Here is a 19,983-nt window from a genome sequence, read left to right as displayed (position 1 = left end):
CTCTGACTTGAACATGTTCAATGGCTGAGCCTCCACAGTCCTCTGGGGCAGAGAATTCCAAAGGTTTACCACCCTCAGTGAAAAATTTCTTCTCATGTAAGTCCTAAATGCTTGCCCTCTATCCTATGTGCAAATCCTCTTGTATTAAAAGTCAACATACCATTTGTCTTCTTAATTGCTTAATAAATGATGAACAGTCAAAATAACAAAGGCAGTTAAAAACATTAAATTTGCAATGTTTATTTTAGGAAATATATATCAAACACATTTTTATTTTATATAAAACGTCTAATTTGACATTGAATGTAAACCCCAAAAAATGCACATACAAAGGTCATACAATGAAAGAAAAAAAGATAAGCCTCAATTTTCAATATAATTACATTTTCAAAATACTGAGTAACTAATGTGACATTCCTTTTACACTTTGTTTAGATGGATAAAGATCCAAGATGTGCCTCATTTTAATGAAACTAACTCTATATCTTTCAGTGAGCAATACATATTTTGGCAAAGCAGTCTTTCTACTCACTGTTTAACATTGTTTACATCATAAAAGAGTTTGTCTTTTTTTAAAACCACCACCACTACCTTAGTTCACATATGTAAATGTTTCCATTGTGTGTTGCCTTTCACTTCCCTAATTAAAGCCACCAAGGAACAAAGAGAGCTTTGGGATTTTGTTGAATACATGTCAGTTGGCCGTGTTTTGATATACTGAAACATGCTAGTAATATATTGGAAATAAATATAGTAATAATTAAGCCAATTACATTGTTCTTTTTGTCCTGTAGAACACATATTTAGCTTTAGCACTGCAATAGTATTAAAAGCAATTTTTAATCCACCAAAACATTCTGTTCACAAATTAACACAATTTTGTTTTAAGTTTCTCCCTGAACAATTTAGTTTTATTACAAAAAATTTAACCACAAAAATCAATTTTGTGGTTATCTGCAAAACAGTTCTTAATAACCCCTTTGGTGTCATGCAAGTCTAAAAGGTAATCTATGAAGCAAGACAATACAAAAATATGGCAAGTATGCACCACTTAGTTTTTTGTGATGTGTAATAGTCATTCATTTGTGAACAGAATAGCATAGTGTGGAATAAATTATCTTAAGACGAGCAGTGCTGATACACCACCACGTACTTTTTACCTAAATTATTAGCTGGTCAAATAAATTCAGCAGCCTGAAGGAAAAGCCATATATATTTTACATGTTGCTGTTCATATCCTTTTCTGCTATTCCATTGGAAAACTCATTTCCCTCACTCAGCCGTTGAACTCTGTATGCTTCATAGTGAATGGCGCTGGTCACATCTTTGAGATTCTGCATGTGAGTCCTGAGGGATATTTAGTACAAATGTCATCATCAGAATATGTAACTTGAAATAATGAAACATTTTAAATTGTTCCATTCATTTGTCATCAGTACTATGATAGGCCGGAATTTGCTTCCAAAGTAACGGGGAGGCTAATGTTGGTTGTGGTTACGAATGCGGAAATGATACAGCAACTTCAGAAAAGAACAGGTGTGCACTTAAATGAATAACCCAAAGGTTGTTTTCCAAGTTACGTCACTCCACCGTTAGCTTCGTAAAAACAGCACTTTGCTTTCTGACCACCTGCATTGAATATCTGTATTTGCCTGAACTAAAACTGAGAGTGTTATTTAGGGCTAAGTAGTACAAGCATCTCTACAAGAATGGGATAATTGCTAATTACAACCAATGAACCTCTCTGACACTGGAAATGTAGCTTTTACAAATGTGCAGTCTCATTCTTGCAGTTATGAATATTAAAGGGGAAATTTAAAATGATAAACTTGATTTTTTCTTTTGTCTGTTTTTCCTCTCTCTCATAATCCAATCTTCCTTGCCTTTCCTTGTTTTTCCCCCCCACTTGATTTAACATTGATTCACCCCATTTAATTCACCCTGCTTCTCAACCCTTTCACTGTATTTGCTAATCCTTAAATCTCATTGAAGGAGGAGATACCCTGTAGGCTGTTCTCTTCACTATGATCCCAAGATGCCCAGTTTCTCTCGCTTTGTCATTATCAGCTCATCCTTTCAGCAACTTTATGAACAAACATTTTCTTGAGCTGAGCGGTCCAGGGCCAACTAACTAAATTAGGCCCAACTAAATTAGACTGGGAAGATTAAACTGGCCCAGTCACAGCAAAATTAGGCCAATTATTTAAATTTAGTTATTCCATTCAATAATGAAATTTATGGATAACAGTGTACACTGATAATGGTGGTAAATAAACTTATAAGCACTGATAAAATAAAATGCACATGGTATATCACACTCGCGCCATTTAGAAAGGTAAAATAGGAGTAAATATAGGTTTCCCTGCAGAAAGGGCATGCTTCCTAACTCACCTTATCAGCAGATCACGCAAATAGGCAAATTCGCAGTGAGACATATTTTCCACTGTAAGAGAATTTAAAAAACATACAATTTGTCATTATTCATTTTAATGCTTATCCTATATGATCTACTTTAATGTTTAAAGCAACAGACTAACATAGTACAGAGAGGCTTTAATTTGCATTCATATCATCATTGTTGTTGCATGGATCACCTCATTGCCTTGTTACACATTTTTATGTTGCAATCATGCTTGTAACAATAAGAACGCAATACTAAACTTGCAGTATACAAATCCTGAATGCATTTTTTGCACTGAAATTTCTCTATGAGGGTGGCTGTCTGGCAGCATAACATTGCCTCTACTCCAGTCTAGAAGTGACATCACTGCAACGTTCATAAATCTAACACACATCATGATCTCATTGGAGGTGCTAATGCCACAAATACCTACAGATATGAGCTCAAACTTTGGAATAAACAAAACATATTGTCATGCCCAGTAGAAGCATGTCCTATCCATAACTTTAAACAAGGACTATGGTTGGTTTGGAATCTTCCAGAATTAAAACTTCCTTTTAGAAAATGGACATTAACAGCTGGCTAAGGTAATTGCCAAGGGGCAGGTGACTTTTGCGATTTCTGCACAGGCAAAGGGCCAACAAATGTCTGAACTCATGTCTGGAAAGTTCTCAAATTCAAATGGGTTTCCAGATGCAAAGTGACTACATTTATCAGCTCAATGGAAGGGGGTTAACGTCTTGTTGGAACCATTAAGATGGAAAATAAAATCTTCCAATGGGATAATCATAACTGGTACGTCGAAGGTTTATCAAACATTATGTATCAATCACCCTGCCTCCAACCATTACGTGGATAATGGAAGGCACTGAAACCTGTCGTTACATGATCAAAATTGACTTCAGATCCCAAATTCGTTTATCCCAAGAATCAGACGGAAACCAAGTCAGGCTATGAAGAACACCAGCTGCAGGCAAGCAGCAGCAGGTCAAGGCAGAAACATATGTGTCTTTAAAACCTGGGGATTGCAGTCTCTGACAGTCTCCCAACCTGATTTCTTTTCACGCCTATAAGTACAGAATCTGAACCTTCTCGTAAGAAGGCTACAAGTAACCAACTTTGTGACCTGATGAAAAATCCACCTCTTCGAAGGAATCCCACAACAATCCTGATATACATCTCTAGCTATTTGAACCCACCTAGTCTACCCCTTCAGAAGAAAATGCCTTCTTCAAAGGGCCCACAACATACTTCTTCCCAAGACAAGCCAAGCGTGTGAACCACAAACTGTTCCTTTCTTGCGTGTGTCTGCGTGAGAGTGCGTGTGAGAGAAAGAGAGAGAGAGAGAGCACGAGACTGCGACAGAGAGATTGAGCAAGAGAGAGAGAAAGACGTAGTGTCTAGACTTTCGGGGTGAATGCATGCATAAATAATCCTATTTAAGCCCACTCAGGTTAATAAACACACACATTACTTTTCAAAACAAACCCCACTGGTTACAGACAATAAGGAATTGGGGTTCCAGTCTCTCCCTCATCGCTGTCCATAACAACATATTGATGGGTAGGGAACTCAAGATACCCAGTGTGTGCCACTATGATAAATAGGCTATATAATTGAGAAATAGCGTCATGGTGTGCTCAAATAAGCAGGCAATCATTGCAACTCATCTTATCTGTAATCTTGTTCCCCAAGCCTCATGAAACTTAAGTTGTAAAGTTTCCACTTTGATTTGTTTTCACACCTGACCTCATAGAATGCAGAATTCAAATAGCCTTTATTAGGACCAGAAAACACAGGACAGTGGGGTTAATTGTTCAGGATTTGAACCTAATTCATGAAGCTGTGTTTCTCTATAGTGAGGTAGCAAAATTACTCAAGAACCCTTGAAAAGTTTTGGAACTCTAAATATACTGCTTTATTTACTGGGAAAGGAATAAGACAGGATAAAAGCTGATCTCAATTGAAAGAAGTGCTTTGTTTTTGGCATCTTAGGCCATTGTCTGCCATACTCAATTCTCAGCCAAACCCTTAGCTGGTTACAATTTTAACTGTTGCTTTGCTGGTATCAGCCATGACAGGAGGAATGAAAGATCACTGGAAAGATTGCAAGAATGTCAGACACCAGAGGTGTGCTTGTTCATGGATGTGGTACAATTTTTAAAAAACAACAATTTTTGTACCATCCTTTGAGTTTTTAGTCAGCCCTCTTTATAACTCCTCCTTTGGCTCAGTGTCCAATTTTGTCTGATTATGCTTTGTATAAGATACTATGTTAAAGATACTACACAACTGCAAGTCGTTTTATTTATGCACTAAAAAATAATAGAACAAAAATTATTGACCTCATTGATAACTTGTTATACACACATTCAACTCAACAAATAACCACAAGAGGGCAGAAGAAAATGCACCATCTTTATGTTGGTGTATTCAATTGGAAAAAGGACAGCTGATTCTAGTCAGATAACACAACCTCATCTCCAGGCACACACTCATGTAAAATTTGTATCAGATTGCGTATCGGATTACACAGAAAGTTTTGGTTTCACATGTTCATTGCAGTTATGGTTATCAGCTATTCAGCTGACAGGTTGTTAACCACACACAAGGTTAGGTGCCTGACAGAATAATTAAGCTTAACAAAAGTTGCAAATGCACAATCTCAGGATGTCCCAAAACATTTTACAGCCAATGAATCGCCACTGTTGTAATATTTGGAAATGTAGCAGAAAAACTGTACACTGCAAGATTTCATGAACAGCAATAAGGCAAAAGTACTGAAAATCAGTATGTTGGTGGTGCTGGCTGAGTGATGAATGTTGGTCAAGACATCAGGAATACTTTCCTGCTGTTCTATGAAAATTCCATGGGATTTCTTCTGCCCAGAGAGGCCTTCAATGTAACCTCTCTCCTGAAGGTACTGCACTGCAGTGTTGGCCTAGATTGTAACCACACCCGAGAATCACTTGATCTTGTTCGTTACTATGCTACAGACAAAGCAATTTGAAAAAATATTTCCAGCAAAAGCAAACATGTATTGTTTTGAAAGACCCAAAGGTTAAGTGGATTATAATCATCAGTGCACACAGAGCAAAGCAAGAATTCAAAGAATTCAACCAAACAGAACTTCCTTTAATATAGGAAAGAGAACACCCTGTAAAATTTCTATTCATATGGTTTGCTACTAGCTGTGCTGATAGCTGCCTTTGGGTTTCTTTGCCCCAATTACATACAGACCAGGCTGCAGGGCAGGGAATAAATAGACTTATTTTCTCCCCAAGAACTGAGATATTCATCTCTCTCTCCACTGGGGAAGATCAGTTCAGGAGGACATCCTACAAATATTATTCACTACTCCCTTTCTTGTATCTGACATGCCAACCGGCAAATGTAACAATTTCCGAAAAAAATGTTTTGCTTTCATCTACAGCGTTTTATCAACAAAAGAAATTGGCATTTTCAAGTTTAACCTAATTCTCTGCAAGAAGAGATATTAGCAGTGTATTTCAGAATTATTACAGTCAACCTGTCAAACTACATTCCCCTGAAATTTCTGTTAGGCTGCATTGGTTTTTCCAGTGCAAGTCATCCCAAAGCAGCATAAAAAGTTCTGAATTTCAAGTGCAAATTGCAACCAGCACTAGTTGAGTTTCTGCGAACTCCTGTGCTGATTTAAAAAAATAGCGCTCTGGAAGCTAGCCCCACCCACAAAGCCAGCCATGCCTCCAGACAGATTCATCACTGCATAGAATTTCTGCTAATTGCATCCATTTGAGAACTCTCTTAAAATCAAGCTTTTACTTTTAGGCATAACGACTCTAGCAGGCACATTTTAAATATTAATAAATGTTCAATTTACTATGGAACTAACTATTTTTAAGTTTTACCAATGAAATTAGCAAGTGGTGCACGGTGCACTGATTAAATGTACTTATTCTTTGTGATAAATGGATTTTCAGCTGTTTTAATAAAGCTGCACCCTGCTACTCAAATATATCAAGGACTACTTTTTAAATACAAATTTGAAAAAAAAACATTCTGAAATACTTCCCAATTGTGCTAGTTCATGGAAGATTTTACACTTGCAATATATTCTTCCTACCAGAAAACTGAGCAATGTTGTGTGTGAATTTCAATGCCCGTGCAATACCAGGTACGTAGGCCGTACATCCCAGTGATTGGCTGATCAAATTAAACAGCATGTTTCTTCAGTTGTCAGAATAGGTAGACCATACTCAAATCAGCCTGTGCTTGCAAAACCCAAAATGGCCTCTCCTGTAAGATGTGATTCCACAGTGCTGAGTGCACTCACAGCTACACTAACAACCAACTTAAGATAAATCAGTTGAGCTCATTACATGGCTTGCTACAAGTGACATACATTCATATACAGGGATCTGATCTGTGCAAACAAGAGAAATATGTTCAAACCTTCCACTTTTTTTGAACTACCCAGGAGCTTGGAGAGCCCATCGTTCTCTTGCTTTCTCTACGGCAATGCCTTGGCCTGAGCTGACTTGCAAACCAATCAGCAGCCTTTTCTCCTGTAGTATAAATTACTTTGATAGTTTGAAATTTGGTATCCTTGAGTGCACAATGAAAAACTTTGGCAACATGTCTCTCTTTTCAGCAATATTGTGTTATGTGGTGCACATCATGCATCAGCTGTAGCTGAGCAGTAGCCCCCGTGTCCCAGAGTCGGAAGGTTGTGGGTTCAGGTCCCACTGCAGGGTCCTGGGTCACAAAATCCAGGTTGACCCCTATGAGGGAGTGCTGACTCTGTCATCTTTCAGATGAGGCATTAAATTGAAGCCCCAAATGCCCACTCAGATGAACATAAAAGATACTATGGCACTATTTCAAAAGAAGAGCAGGGCAGTGCTGAGGTCCTGAAAGGTGTTACATAAATGCACATCTATCTTTCCTTTTCTGTGTACGCTTCAAGTGCCTCAGGAGACACTTTCTTGGTCAAACTGATCCCTCAAGCAACACTTAAAAACAGGTTGTCTGATCATTATTGCATTGCTGTGTGAGGGACTTTGCTATATGCAATTTGCTGGCTGCTTTTCCTACATTCCAACAGTGACAATGCTAAACAAAGTATTTCATTGTTTGTAACTTGTTTCAGGACATCCATAAATGTGGACCTATCTTACTTTCCTTTCATAGCCTTCAGCTATGCCACCTTGAACTCCCTGATTGGAGGCAGACGAGAGCATAATGGCTTGATTTAACCATCCATCATCCAAGGAGTAATAAGCATTGGAAATGCCCTCATGCTCGAGTGGAAGTCCCACGATACATAATTGAAAAGTAATAATACTTCAGACACACTGTACCTTTCTTGAGGGCATTTCAATAATTGCTCAGTTGGAGTTGGTGTCCTTAACACCTATCAACACTGCAATGAATCAACTAGTTAAGTTCAGATTCTAATTATCAGTTGGTTTACACAATGATGTTTATAAATTGGGCAAGTTCTGTTATGTGCTATGATGTGGAAATTTGTAAAATGAAGTTATTTTTCCCTTTATGGTTAATGGTGGATCAGTGCCAAAAAAAAAACAAATAAGGAAACAGAAACTGAAAAGCACCAAGATATTGTAATGGGCCATTTTCAAATTTTATCTCGCCTTACTTTAGCAGGGAACCTTGCAGAAAATTGAGAAAGAAGGTAAACAGTGGCTTGATGCATGATCTGATCAAATTAAAAAAAACGACAGGGAAGAAAGAATTTGTTTGCTACATAATATTTGGGAATGAACATGAGTATTAATAGTACTTTGAGAGAATCTGAAACTGGGTACAATAATGAATAAGCTTGAGAAATACTGCAATTCGGAATGAAATTTGAATTGTACACGCTGTGCATGTTAGATTTACAGAAAATGGAAGATAATCAATATGCAATGACATTAGAAAATTATGAGTTTGGCTAATTGACAGAATTATGAATAAAAATAGAATCAATAACAGATAACTCTCTGTAAGACCTGGTCTTCTAATAAGAGTGACTGAAGGAGGGCAGCAAAATAAAAATGAAACCAAAAGATCTGTGCAGCAGGGAAATGAAATTACTCAGGCAATAGTAAGGGAAGGGATTAAGAAGCAGCCAAATGCGAAATCAGAAATGATGACCTTCAAGGGAAAAAGGGTAGCAAAAGCAATGAGAGATTTTACCAGATCCCTTTGGCAGTGCTTCCACCGAAGTACATTACAAAACAATCTATATGATATATAAGCACATCAACAGCATGGAGACACAATGGACGACTTAATGGTGTGCAGTACGTCAAAGAAGGGAACAGAGTGGCAGGTGGAAAATAATTGAAGCCTCCAGAAGAGAGGAACTGAAACTTAATAAAGACAACTGCGTATTTGGAGTCATAAGAGGGCACTTGTCGATGATATCACTGGTGAAGACATCACAAGTGAAGACAATGAGTTTGACATATAAAAATTTCATCTACTGGGTACACACCATGCCCCCAGTGCAAAGAGGATATATGAAGATTGTTAGGCTTGATCAATTATTTGAGTAAAACTCCTTCAGGAACAAAGATCATAGCTTAGAAAACTGTTAAGAGCACTGATTGGAGTTCAAATACCAGTAAAGATGGACATTGGGGGGAAGATTTTGTTAGTGGTTCTAAAATTCTACAATACTGAGGCGGCAATAACAAAAAAATTAGCAGAAGCATTACAGGCAGGATTACAAGCTGTACTACTGCAAAATTAGGATCAGTGGTAACATATTGTTTATATATCAGGCTCAGGGTTTGGTTTGAGGACAGATATGTACAGCTCATGAAGATTCTGACAAGGATTAGCTTTGCTTATGAAATGTTTAGATTGGTTTGTCTATGGCTGTAATCTTGAAACAGTTAAAAACTGCTATTTAATCTATTCTTAAAATCATTAATTGAGTGCCCTTGTTATTGCAAAGAATGATCTTGTCACAGGGCTAAGATCCGAAGGAATACTATTCACCAAGAAACAGACATTAGGAGCAGAAGTAGGCCATTCAGCCTTTTGAGCCTGCTCCGCCATTTATTATGATCATGGCCGAAACACTATCTCAACGCCATATTCTCGCTTTCTCTCCATACACCTTGATGCTCCTAATATCCAAAAATTTATCAATTTCTTTCTTGAATATACTCAGTGACCCGGCTTCCACAGCTTTCTGTGGTAGAGAATTCCACAGATTGACCCACCCTCTGAGTGAAGAAACTTTTCCTCATCTCAGTCCTAAATGGCCTGCCCTATATCCTGAGACTGTGGCCCCTGGTTCTAGGCTCCCCACCCAGGGGAAACATCCTCCCTGCATTCAGTCTGTCTAGCTCTGTTAGAATTTTATACGTTTCAATCAGATCCCCTCTCATTCTTCTAAACTCTAGTGAACATAGGCCCAGTCGAACCAATCTCTCCTCATACGACAGTCCTGCCATCCCCGGTATCAGCCTAGTGAACCTTTGCTGCACTCCCTCTATGGAAAGTATATCCTTTCTTAGGTAGGGAGATCAAAACTGCATGCAATACTCCAGCTGTGGTCTCACCAAGGCCCTGTATAACTGCAGTAAGATATCCCTACTTCTCAACTCAAATCCTCAACAATTAAGGCCAACATACCATTTGCATTCCTAACTGCTTGCTGCACCTGCCTATTTACTTTCATTTTCTGGTGTACAAGGACACCCAGATCCTTTTGTACATCCACATCTCCCAATATAATCACCATTTAAATAAGACTCTGCCTTTCTGTTTTTCACTCTGGAGCATATAACTTCACCTTTATCCAAGTTATACTGCGTCTGCCATGTGTTTGCCCACTCACACAACTTGTCTGAAGCCTCCTTGCATCCTCCTCCCAACCCCGCCCAGTTTTCTGTTGTCAGCAAACTTGGAAATATTGCATTTGGTTCCCTCATCCAAGTCATTTATATATATTGTGAGAAGAAATTTTACATATGCCATTGCTACAATATTAAGTAAAGCAATATACAAACCCAATGGAAAATTTGTTGAGGATTTGCAATCTGACATGTTTATGATTGCATCTAACCAGGAGATTGATCTCAACTGAGAAAGAATGAGATGAGAACTTTTAGGAATGCTGGAATTGGAAAGTGGAGTTAACAGTAATAGATTGAAGTATACACAATAAGAATCAGATTGTAGATGTTGAAAAACTCACTAAGAAATGCTGCAAAGTACAAAGGGTTAGATGGACAGAGGGAAACATAAAACAGACACAGCCAAATGCGTACTGAAGTAGAATAAATCAGAATATTGCTCATGAAGTAGCAAATTCTTTAACTTATTAGAAGTATTGGCTCAGAATTTGTTGAAAAATAGCAGTGTGTGAATAATGCATGCTATTTATTATTAGTGTGCAAATCAGTCAGCAACTTGTGGACAGCAAGAGATACCCAGTGAATTGCAAATTGTGGTTGCATTGACAGTGGTTCAGAAATTCAGGCACCTGTAGGGAGCATTTCCTGATTCTGAAGATTAGTTCCAAAATTCCCTGAATTATGGGCTCAGCCAACAACTCTGGCAAAGAGGCCTCAACATCAGCTCCGGACCCCATGAAGTATTATGGAATCAGGTCAAACCTGGGCAAGGAAACTTCTTGCAGGAGTTCCTCAGGGTAGTGTCCTCGTCTTAACCATCTTCAGCTGCTTCATCAATGAAGCTTCCTTCCATCATAAGGTCAGAAGTAGTCCATGTCCAAATGCAGCAAGACCTGGACAATATCCAGGCTTGGGCTGACAAGTGGCAAATAACGTTTGTGCTGCACAGGTGCCAGGCAATGACCATCTTCGACAAGAGAGAATCTAACCACCACTGAATCCCTCACTATTGTAAAGAACATATCTTTAATTTCAGTTGGACTATAGATTAAAATTACAATGGTTACAGTGTGAAGGGCATTTCTACTGGAACAGTGTAAAGGATATATAATGCTGCTGTCCTGGAACAGAGTGTGCCATGAAAAACAGGTGCTGAGGAACACTTTAACCTAATCGGGAACTGCCTGGCAATGACGTTTTAATTGGCTCCAGACCAGGTGACCAGGGTTTGTGTGAAAGCAGTGCAGCAAGATAGCTCCTAGCCTGAAAGGAAAAAAGACCTAAAACCTCTTTCTCCTGTGTATGTAAGGTTTCAGTAATTATACAATAATAGCTAGCTGGCTTTTTCTCCTCATATCTCTATAACCTGCTCTCTCTCTGAAAACCCCTGTCAAGAGGAAAAGAGGAAAATCACCATTAGAGACATTGAAAAGCAAGTGCTCAACCAGTGAACTAAGTGCTGGGAAGACCACCTTGCATCATTAACAAAGAATTGAAAGGAATTTGAAAGAATCGATCAAAATCAACCCATCAAATCCTGTGCTCCGAAATTGGTACTATTGATCTGTTTTATCCCGACCTTAAAATCCATGTTTTTGTGTGTGTTATATGTCTGTGTCTAGGGATTTAAGAAGGGGTAGAGTTTAGGCTATAAAGTTACAAATTTGAAGTTCATATTTCTTTCGTTTGCTGCTGGTTAAAGACAATTTGTTCAATAAACAGTCATTTACTTATTAAGTTTACAAACCTGGTGCTTGTATTCTGTTAACCTAAATTAAACAATTAGGTGGGTTGATCAAACTTGTCACATTTGTCGTGGCTCAGGGAGCAGTGGGGCTTGGTATTGCAGTGCACTATCCCCAATAAGTCATGACAAAGTTTGGGGGCGCGGGTCCGTAATATTTTAGAACAAAAGGCAATGATGATGTGGGTGTAGATTTGGTAAGTAATAAAATCCAAAAGGAAACACCAAGTTTGCACTATCAAAAATAAGATGGCACTGGAAACTGCTAAAGCTTTCCTGCAAGTGGAAGAGATTCCCCCTGCCGAGTTTATAAGGGATCTCAAATTGAATTGGCAAGTAGATTAAGAGTAGGACTGCCTGCCAAAGCTAGAAAGGAGAGAAAATCGAAGGGATGGCACAGCATTTGAAATTTGAAAGAATATCCAAGAGACAAAGTTCTCCAAGGGATGGTTCATTGGAATGGGCTCAAATTCAATTGCAAATCAAAAAATTGGAACCAGAGGCAGCAGGAAAAGGGCAGAGGAGGAAAAAGAAAAGGAAAGAGGAAGGGTGTTCTAAAGGGAACAGGCAAAAAGGCAGGGGAGATAAAGAAAACAAGGAAGAGAATTAGAAAAGGTGAGGTTAGACAGGCAGGAAAGAGAAAAAGAAAGAATTCAAGCTTAGGATGCTGGCAATTAAAAAAGAGGCCTCAGGCGGTGAGGCAGGACTTATTCCCAGATCAGAACCCAGTGGGCAGATGATTAAATTTGAATGAGCTCTTCCAAGGTTTGAGGAAAAGGATGTTGAAGTATTCTTTATTTAATTTCAGAAGATAGCTAAACAGATGAACTGGCTATAGGAAAATTGGGCATTGTCCATGAAGAGTAAATTGACTGGTAGAGCACAGGAAATTTATGCTTCATTGTCAGAGGAGGTATCTAGGGATTATGATGTGGTGAAAACGGCTATTTTGAGTGCATATGAGTGGTTCCCGAAGCATACAAAGGTTTCAAAATTTAAGGAAACAGCCTGGGCAAACTTACATTGTATTTGAAAGGGTTAAGCAAAGTAGTCTTGACAGGTGGGTACCTGATTTGCAATTGAATTTGAGCCCATTCCAATGAACCACCCCTTGGAGAACTTTGTCTCTTGGATATTCTTTCCAATTTCAAATGCTGTGCCATCCCTTCGATTTTCTCTGCCTTTCTAGCTTTGGCAGGCAGTCCTACTCTTAGCATTAGGAGTTGAAACTACCTATGAAATCCTCAGATTTCCTCAGAGAGATCTTGGAAGAATTTAAAAACTCCCCACCTTCTGTAATAAGAACCTATGTGAAGACTGATTATGAGTTGATCCATAAAACTAAACCTTTTTTTTATCACCTCCATAAATTTGAAAAGGATAGAAAGCAGGAGAGTGAAAAGAAGGCAAGAAGCCTGGGTAAAGAATGGATAGCTGGGAATATCGCAAAATCTCCTCCTCGGATCAAAAAGTAAGGTACTGAGCGTGGAGGTGAAACTTGAAGACCTAAGCATTTCCTTTATATACAAGTGACAGCAGTGTGTGCCATCTACAAGGTGCACTGCAGGAACTTCCAAGGACCTTCCAAACTCATGACCGCTACCCATCCAGAAGGGCAAGGGCAGCAGTTCCCCTCCAAGCCACTCACCATCCTAACTTGGAAATATATCACTGTTCCTTCACTGTCACTGAGTGAAAATCCTGGAACTCCCTCCTTAATAGCACTGAGGGTATACCTATATCACATGGATTGCAGCAGTTCAAGGCGGCAGCTCACCACCACCTTCTCGAGGGCAATTAGGGATGGGCAATAAACACTGGCCCAGCCAGTGACATCCAGATCCCATGAATGGATTTAAAAAGTTAGAACACACTAATAGGAAAAGGGCATTTAGCCCCTCAAGCCTGTTCTGGCATTCAATTAGATCATTCCTGATCTGCAACCTAACTCTGTAGACCTGCCTTTGCCCCATATCCTTTCATACCTTTAGCTAACAAAAATTTCAGTCTCAAATTTGAAATCAACAGTTGGTCTCGCACAACTGCAGTTTGTGGAAAAGTTCTGGACCCTTGCCCATGGAAATGTTTTCTAATTTCACTCCTGAGCGGTTTGGCTCTAATTTTTAAGACTATGACCGCAAGTTCAGCAGAACTAATTTCTCTTAGTTGATCCTAGATGTTCCTCACAATATCTTGAACAGCTTCAATCAAATCACCCCTTAATCTTCTAAATGTTAGCAATTTACAACCCTAGTTTGTGTAATCTCGCCTCGTAATTTAACATGAGGAGGATAGGTATCATTCCGGTAGACAGTATTCTGCACTTCCTCCAAGGTCATTGTATCCTTCCTAAGGTGTACTGCCTCAACTGCTCAAAGCACTCCAAGCGTGGTCCAATCAGGGCTGCAACATCGGGCTGCTCAGAGGCCCTCAGGTAACTGGGGTGGGATTAGTTCAGGCATTGCGAAGGCTGACAGTGGAGGCCAATTGGTGATTGGGAGAGGAAGCAAAGATTGGGCTGAGGGGGTAGGGAGATCAGGGTCTATGAGTGATGGAGATCGAGGATCACAGCCTGAGCGGTTAATGTGGGGTCGGTGGAGTCACCCCTATTCTTCCCAGCTCTACAGTCAGGTACGTTAATTATGTCCAATGCTGGGAGGCAATCCTTTAAGGGTATATTCCTCGAGTGCAGTCAGTGATGGCACTGGCTGCCTCAACGCAAACCAATCTTGGAGAGGGAGCCTGAAAGAGGTGCTAAGTCCCTTATTTGCAAATGCGAAGAGGCTAAACTCCGCTTCAGATATGTGTAAAGGACGCCTATATATTTTTTCCTTTCACACTATGGCAGGTAGCAGATTTGAGGAAGTGCATGCACATTTTCAGCCTGTTATATTGTGGACTTGGTAGGCCAGTTTATGCTCAAACAAATGGGCACTCTGTGGCTGAATTTATAGATCAACATGCTTTAGTTTGCATTGTTTGTAATTAATGGTATTAATATTCAAATACTACCTGCTGTCAATCAAGAAATCAGTGCATGCAGATTGTAGACACAGGAAGCTAGAAAGGTGTGTGAGTTTCCCATTCAAGAGCAAGTGAACAGAAGCTTATAGAAAGCTGTAGCAGTGAGTCTACCAATCAAGAAAAATCAATGTATGATGGAATTCACAGATAAGGCACAGATAAGGGCAAGAGCAATTTGAGAAAAGGCTTTTGTGAAAAGGCAATGCTCCTACAGTCAAAATCAATGACAAACGTGCACCTTAGAAGTTATACCAAAAACGCATGGAGCAGAAAGGTACAAACAGGACTCTAAAAGCCATTAGTTCGCACCAACAGAATAGGATAAACATAGGATGCTCGTCCAAAAATTGGAGAAACAAATGGAAATTAAATGACCTATTGTCGATGCAGCTACCAGAGTCTGATACAACTGTACCTTCTGTACTACCTGATGGGTCAGACAGCAAAAGTCCAGGTAATAAAACCAAGTCTGTCCGTGAGTGGCATTCCTGAATTAAGATCCAATTGTGAAATTAAGATGCTCAAAAATATTTAGGGAGAGAAGTTTCATGCCACAAATGTGCATCATTAGCAGTAGCTGCAAGGTTCTACACTGCAATATAGATATGCTCCATCATAACATTATTAAGCGTATGAAAATAAAGAATAAGGGAACAGTGTAGTTAGAAATAAATGAAATCAGTTTGATGCTGAGACTTTAATGATGTTCCTTGAATCACACTAAGTGTTGCGTCGCTATTGTAATTAAATGAACAGTTAGATTCAGACGGGAGAAGTCAGCTGGGATCCAGGATGGGGCTTGTAATCACACAGTGAGCTGCTGAATGTTAATGTACTTCAACAATAATAAATGCAGTTACTTCTTCATCATTCAATACTGGGTTTAGAATTGCAACATGACACAACAAAGCTACCAATTTTACCTCAATTGCTGAGAGGTTTCAGTGTTAGGTAGATATTAGTTTGTTGATTGCAGATGCACACTTAGTGGACCCAAGTGATCAAAAATAGCCAATGGGCTTCTTTCTCTATCATCACAGCTTGATAGAGCTCCAAATTAATGTGAAAAGAGATTGTCTGTAGCATAGTGTGAGGGAAACTGCTTCATAAAGTATTGTGATTATTTAGTGTCTTCTCAGCTCATAGAATATAGAGAGTTCTGCCTGAACTACCATTAAACAAAGCAAAAAAGGAAAAATAACTACTTAGGATTCTTTGTAGCAATATAAGACCATGTTGTCATATGCATTGTCTATTGAATCCTCTCCACAAAGTCCTATTTTTACACTTTGTGCTTCTCTCTACATATTCTTATAATATCTTTCTTTTCTAAATAATATCAGACCTACATTTGAAGTATATTTTTAAACAAAGCTATTCTATAAAATAACCAAAATGCTTATGCACAATGAAAGGGAAACAGGAGGAAACAGGCAGGTGATGGCAATGATTCTGGATTTGTGTAACAGGGAACAGGTCAAAGGTTACAAAAACTTTTCCAGAGCTTAGAGCCAACCATGGTTTTCATTTTAATTACTAATGAACGAAACAAGTAATTTCATAAACAGTGGAAAGGTTATGTGGCACTTATAAGTCAATAATGGGAGATGTAAGTTCCTGTAATTAATCTCTCCGATATAAGTGTTATTTTGCTGATCAAAGAAGTTAGTGAATGGACACACACACACACACACACACACACACACACACACACAAAGGAGTTAGTGAATGGACACACACATGCACACAAACACACACACACAAAGGAGTTAGTGAACAGACACACACACGCACACAAAGGAGTTAGTGAATGGACACACACACACACACACACACACACACAAAGGGGTTAGTGAACAGACATGCACACACACACACAAAGGGGTTAGTGAACAGACGCACACACAAAGGGGTTAGTGAACAGACGCACACACAAAGGGGTTAGTGAACAGACGCACACACAAAGGGGTTAGTGAACAGACGCACACACAAAGGGGTTAGTGAACAGACGCACACTCGCACACGCAAAGGGGTTAGTGAACAGACGCACACTCGCACACGCAAAGGGGTTAGAGAACAGACGCACACTCGCACACACAAAGGGGTTAGTGAACAGACGCACACACAAAGGGGTTAGTGAACAGACGCACACTCGCACACACAAAGGGGTTAGTGAACAGACGCACACTCGCACACACAAAGGGGTTAGTGAACAGACGCACACTCGCACACAAAGGGGTTAGTGCACGCACACTCGCACACAATGGGGTTAGTGCATGCACACTCGCACACAAAGGGGTTAGTGCACACACACTCGCACACAAAGGGGTTAGTGAACAGATGCACACTCGCACACACAAAGGGGTTAGTGAACAGACGCACACTCGCACACAAAGGGGTTAGTGCACGCACACTCGCACACAAAGGGGTTAGTGCACGCACACTCACACACAAAGGGGTTAGTGCACGCACACTCACACACAAAGGGGTTAGTGCACGCACACTCACACACAAAGGGGTTAGTGCACGCACACTCACACACAAAGGGGTTAGTGCACGCACACTCACACACAAAGGGGTTAGTGCACGCACACTCGCACACACAAAGGGGTTAGTGCACGCACACTTGCACACAAAGGGGTTAGTGCACACACACTCGCACACAAAGGGGTTAGTGAATGCACACTCGCACACAAAGGGGTTAGTGAATACACACACACATGCAAACAAAAGGGGTTAGTGAACACTCTCACACACACAGTCATTGGAAATATATTTACTTTCTTCATCCTTCCCCTGTTTGAACGCAGTGTGAGTATTTAGAAGGATCCTAGTCTACTAGTTATATCAGATACCAGATTGTGCTTGCTGACCTGTTTGCTCCCAGTTGAGCACCCCTTGGTATTGAAATTGTCATTGTTTTTAAATCTCTCTTGACCGTGCACTTCCCCATCTCTGTAACCCCTTAAAGCCCTTCAATCCTCCCAAGATATGTGCATTCCTCCAATTCTGGCTTTTGTGCATTCCCGATTTAATTGTTCCACCACTGTTGAGAATGCCTTCAAAGGTCCCAAGATCTAGTAATCCTTCCCTAAACCTTTCCATTTCCCTATCCTCCTTTAAGTCACTCTTTAAAACCTAGCTCTGACCAAGTTTGCCCTAATATCTCCTTTCATAGCTCAGTGTCAAATTTTTGTTCGATAATGCCCCTAAGTGCCTGGGACATATTGCTCCATTAAAGGCATCATCTAAAAGCAAAGTGTTGTTGTAGTGAAGATCTGTTGCAGCAGCATCATGGCTAGTGTGTGCATATTGATGAGGAAGAGTAAAACAGTGAAGAAACAAAGAGAAAAAAGGACTTCTAGATCAACTGGATAAATTTTAGAAAATCATGCTGCTGAGACAGGTAAGGGGCAGAGGGGTCAGAAAAACGGTTGGAGAGGTTGTGCTGGAGAGGGTTTAAACTAAAGTCACAGGGGGATGGACAGCAGCATATAGAAGTGGAAAGGAAGAATAAGGTGCAGGAAGTTAGAATACCAGGCACTGCTAGAGAAGGGAATAGCTCCTTATTAGATAGAGTGGATAAAGTGGAAATAGTAAGTTATTAGGTGGGGACAGGAGAAAGTAATAAAGTCGAAATTAAGCTTACTGTGCCTGTATGTGAATGCGCAAAAAGTGTGGCAAGTAAGACTGGTGAGTTCCAGGTGCAGTTTGTCATGTGGTATGATGCTGTGGCAATAACAATAATCTGGCTGAAAGAAGGGAGGTCTGAGTATTAAATACTCCAGGATACAAGGTGTTTAGGAAGAAAAGAGATGGGGTGGTGGTGTTGATTAAGGATAACCTTGCAGAGCTGGAGAGAGAGAGAGAGATGTCCCAGAGGGGTCAAGCACAGGATCTATTTGGCTGGAGCTTAGGAACAAAAAAAATGTGCAAATACATTGCTCAGTGTAGTCTATGGACCACCAGCCAGTAAGAAAGATGTAGAGGAACAAATCTGCAAGGAAATTCCAGAGATGTGCAAGAACTATAGAGTATTTATAATGGGAGGCTTTAATTATCCGAATATAGACGGGGATAATAGTAGTGTAAAGAGTGGAGATGGGAATGAGTTCCTAGAGTGTGTTCAGGAGAATTTTCCACAGTAGTGTGCGGCCAGTCAAATGAGAAAGGAGGCATTGCTGGACCTAGCTCTTGGGAATGAGGTGGGCCAAATGGATCAAATATCAGTAGGAGAACATTTCCGGGACAGTGATTATTGTAACATAAGGTTTAGGTTGGTTATGGGAAAGGACAAGAAACAATCCAGAGTAAGAATAATTAATTAGGGGAAAGTCAACTTCAATGGGTTCAGAATGGATCTGACTCAGATAAATTGGAATCAAAGGTAGGCAGAAAAAACGTAATTTGAACAATGGGCTGCCTTTAAGGAAAACATAGTTTGGGCACAGACTAAGTATATTCCCACAAAGTGGAAAGGGAGGGTAAACAAGTCCAGAGCTTCTTGGATGACAAAAGAAATCGAGATTAAAATGAAAAAGCGTGCTTATGACAAATATCAGGTGGACAACATAACCAGGAATCAGCCCGGAATAAAGTGGTTTTAGAGGGGAAGTGAAAAAGCATACAAGAGAAGCAAAGAGAGAGCATGAAGAAACTAGCAGCTAATATTACAGGGAATCCAAAAATATTCCATGGGCATACAAATGACAAGGGGTGATAAAAGAATTGCGGCTGATTAAAAGAGGGTCTGGAAGGTATTAAATTAATAATTTGCATCTGTCTTTACTAAAGAATATGCTGCTGCACAGGTCATGGTGAAAGAGGAGCTAATTCAGGCACTTAAAGGGTTTAGAATTGATAAGGAGGTGGCATCAAATAGGCTGTCAATACTTAAAAGTTAATGAAGCACCAGGATCAGATGGGATGCATCAAGGGTACTGATGGAATTGATA

The 19,983-nt window shown here is 39.8% G+C and overlaps 1 protein-coding gene across 5 annotated transcripts in view; it reads right to left on the bottom strand.

The window, feature by feature from the left end:
• Positions 1-220: 220 nt before the first annotated feature.
• LOC121293743 (septin-9-like) overlaps positions 221-19,983 on the bottom strand; it is a 258,284-nt gene continuing 238,521 nt past the window's right edge. For all 5 annotated transcript variants that reach the window (XM_041216999.1, XM_041217002.1, XM_041217001.1 and 2 more), the window contains 2 exons: positions 2,392-2,443; positions 221-1,347 (listed from right to left, as the gene is read on the bottom strand). In XM_041216999.1, coding sequence (XP_041072933.1) covers positions 1,218-1,347; positions 2,392-2,443 — 182 coding nt within the window. In that variant the 3' untranslated portion in view covers positions 221-1,217. The remainder of the gene's footprint in view (positions 1,348-2,391; positions 2,444-19,983) is intronic.

Source organism: Carcharodon carcharias, chromosome 22 (genome assembly GCF_017639515.1).
Source record: "Carcharodon carcharias isolate sCarCar2 chromosome 22, sCarCar2.pri, whole genome shotgun sequence".
NCBI lineage: Eukaryota > Metazoa > Chordata > Chondrichthyes > Lamniformes > Lamnidae > Carcharodon > Carcharodon carcharias.
Note: the sequence above shows the minus strand (reverse complement) of the source record. Positions and strands in the feature narration are given on the sequence as shown.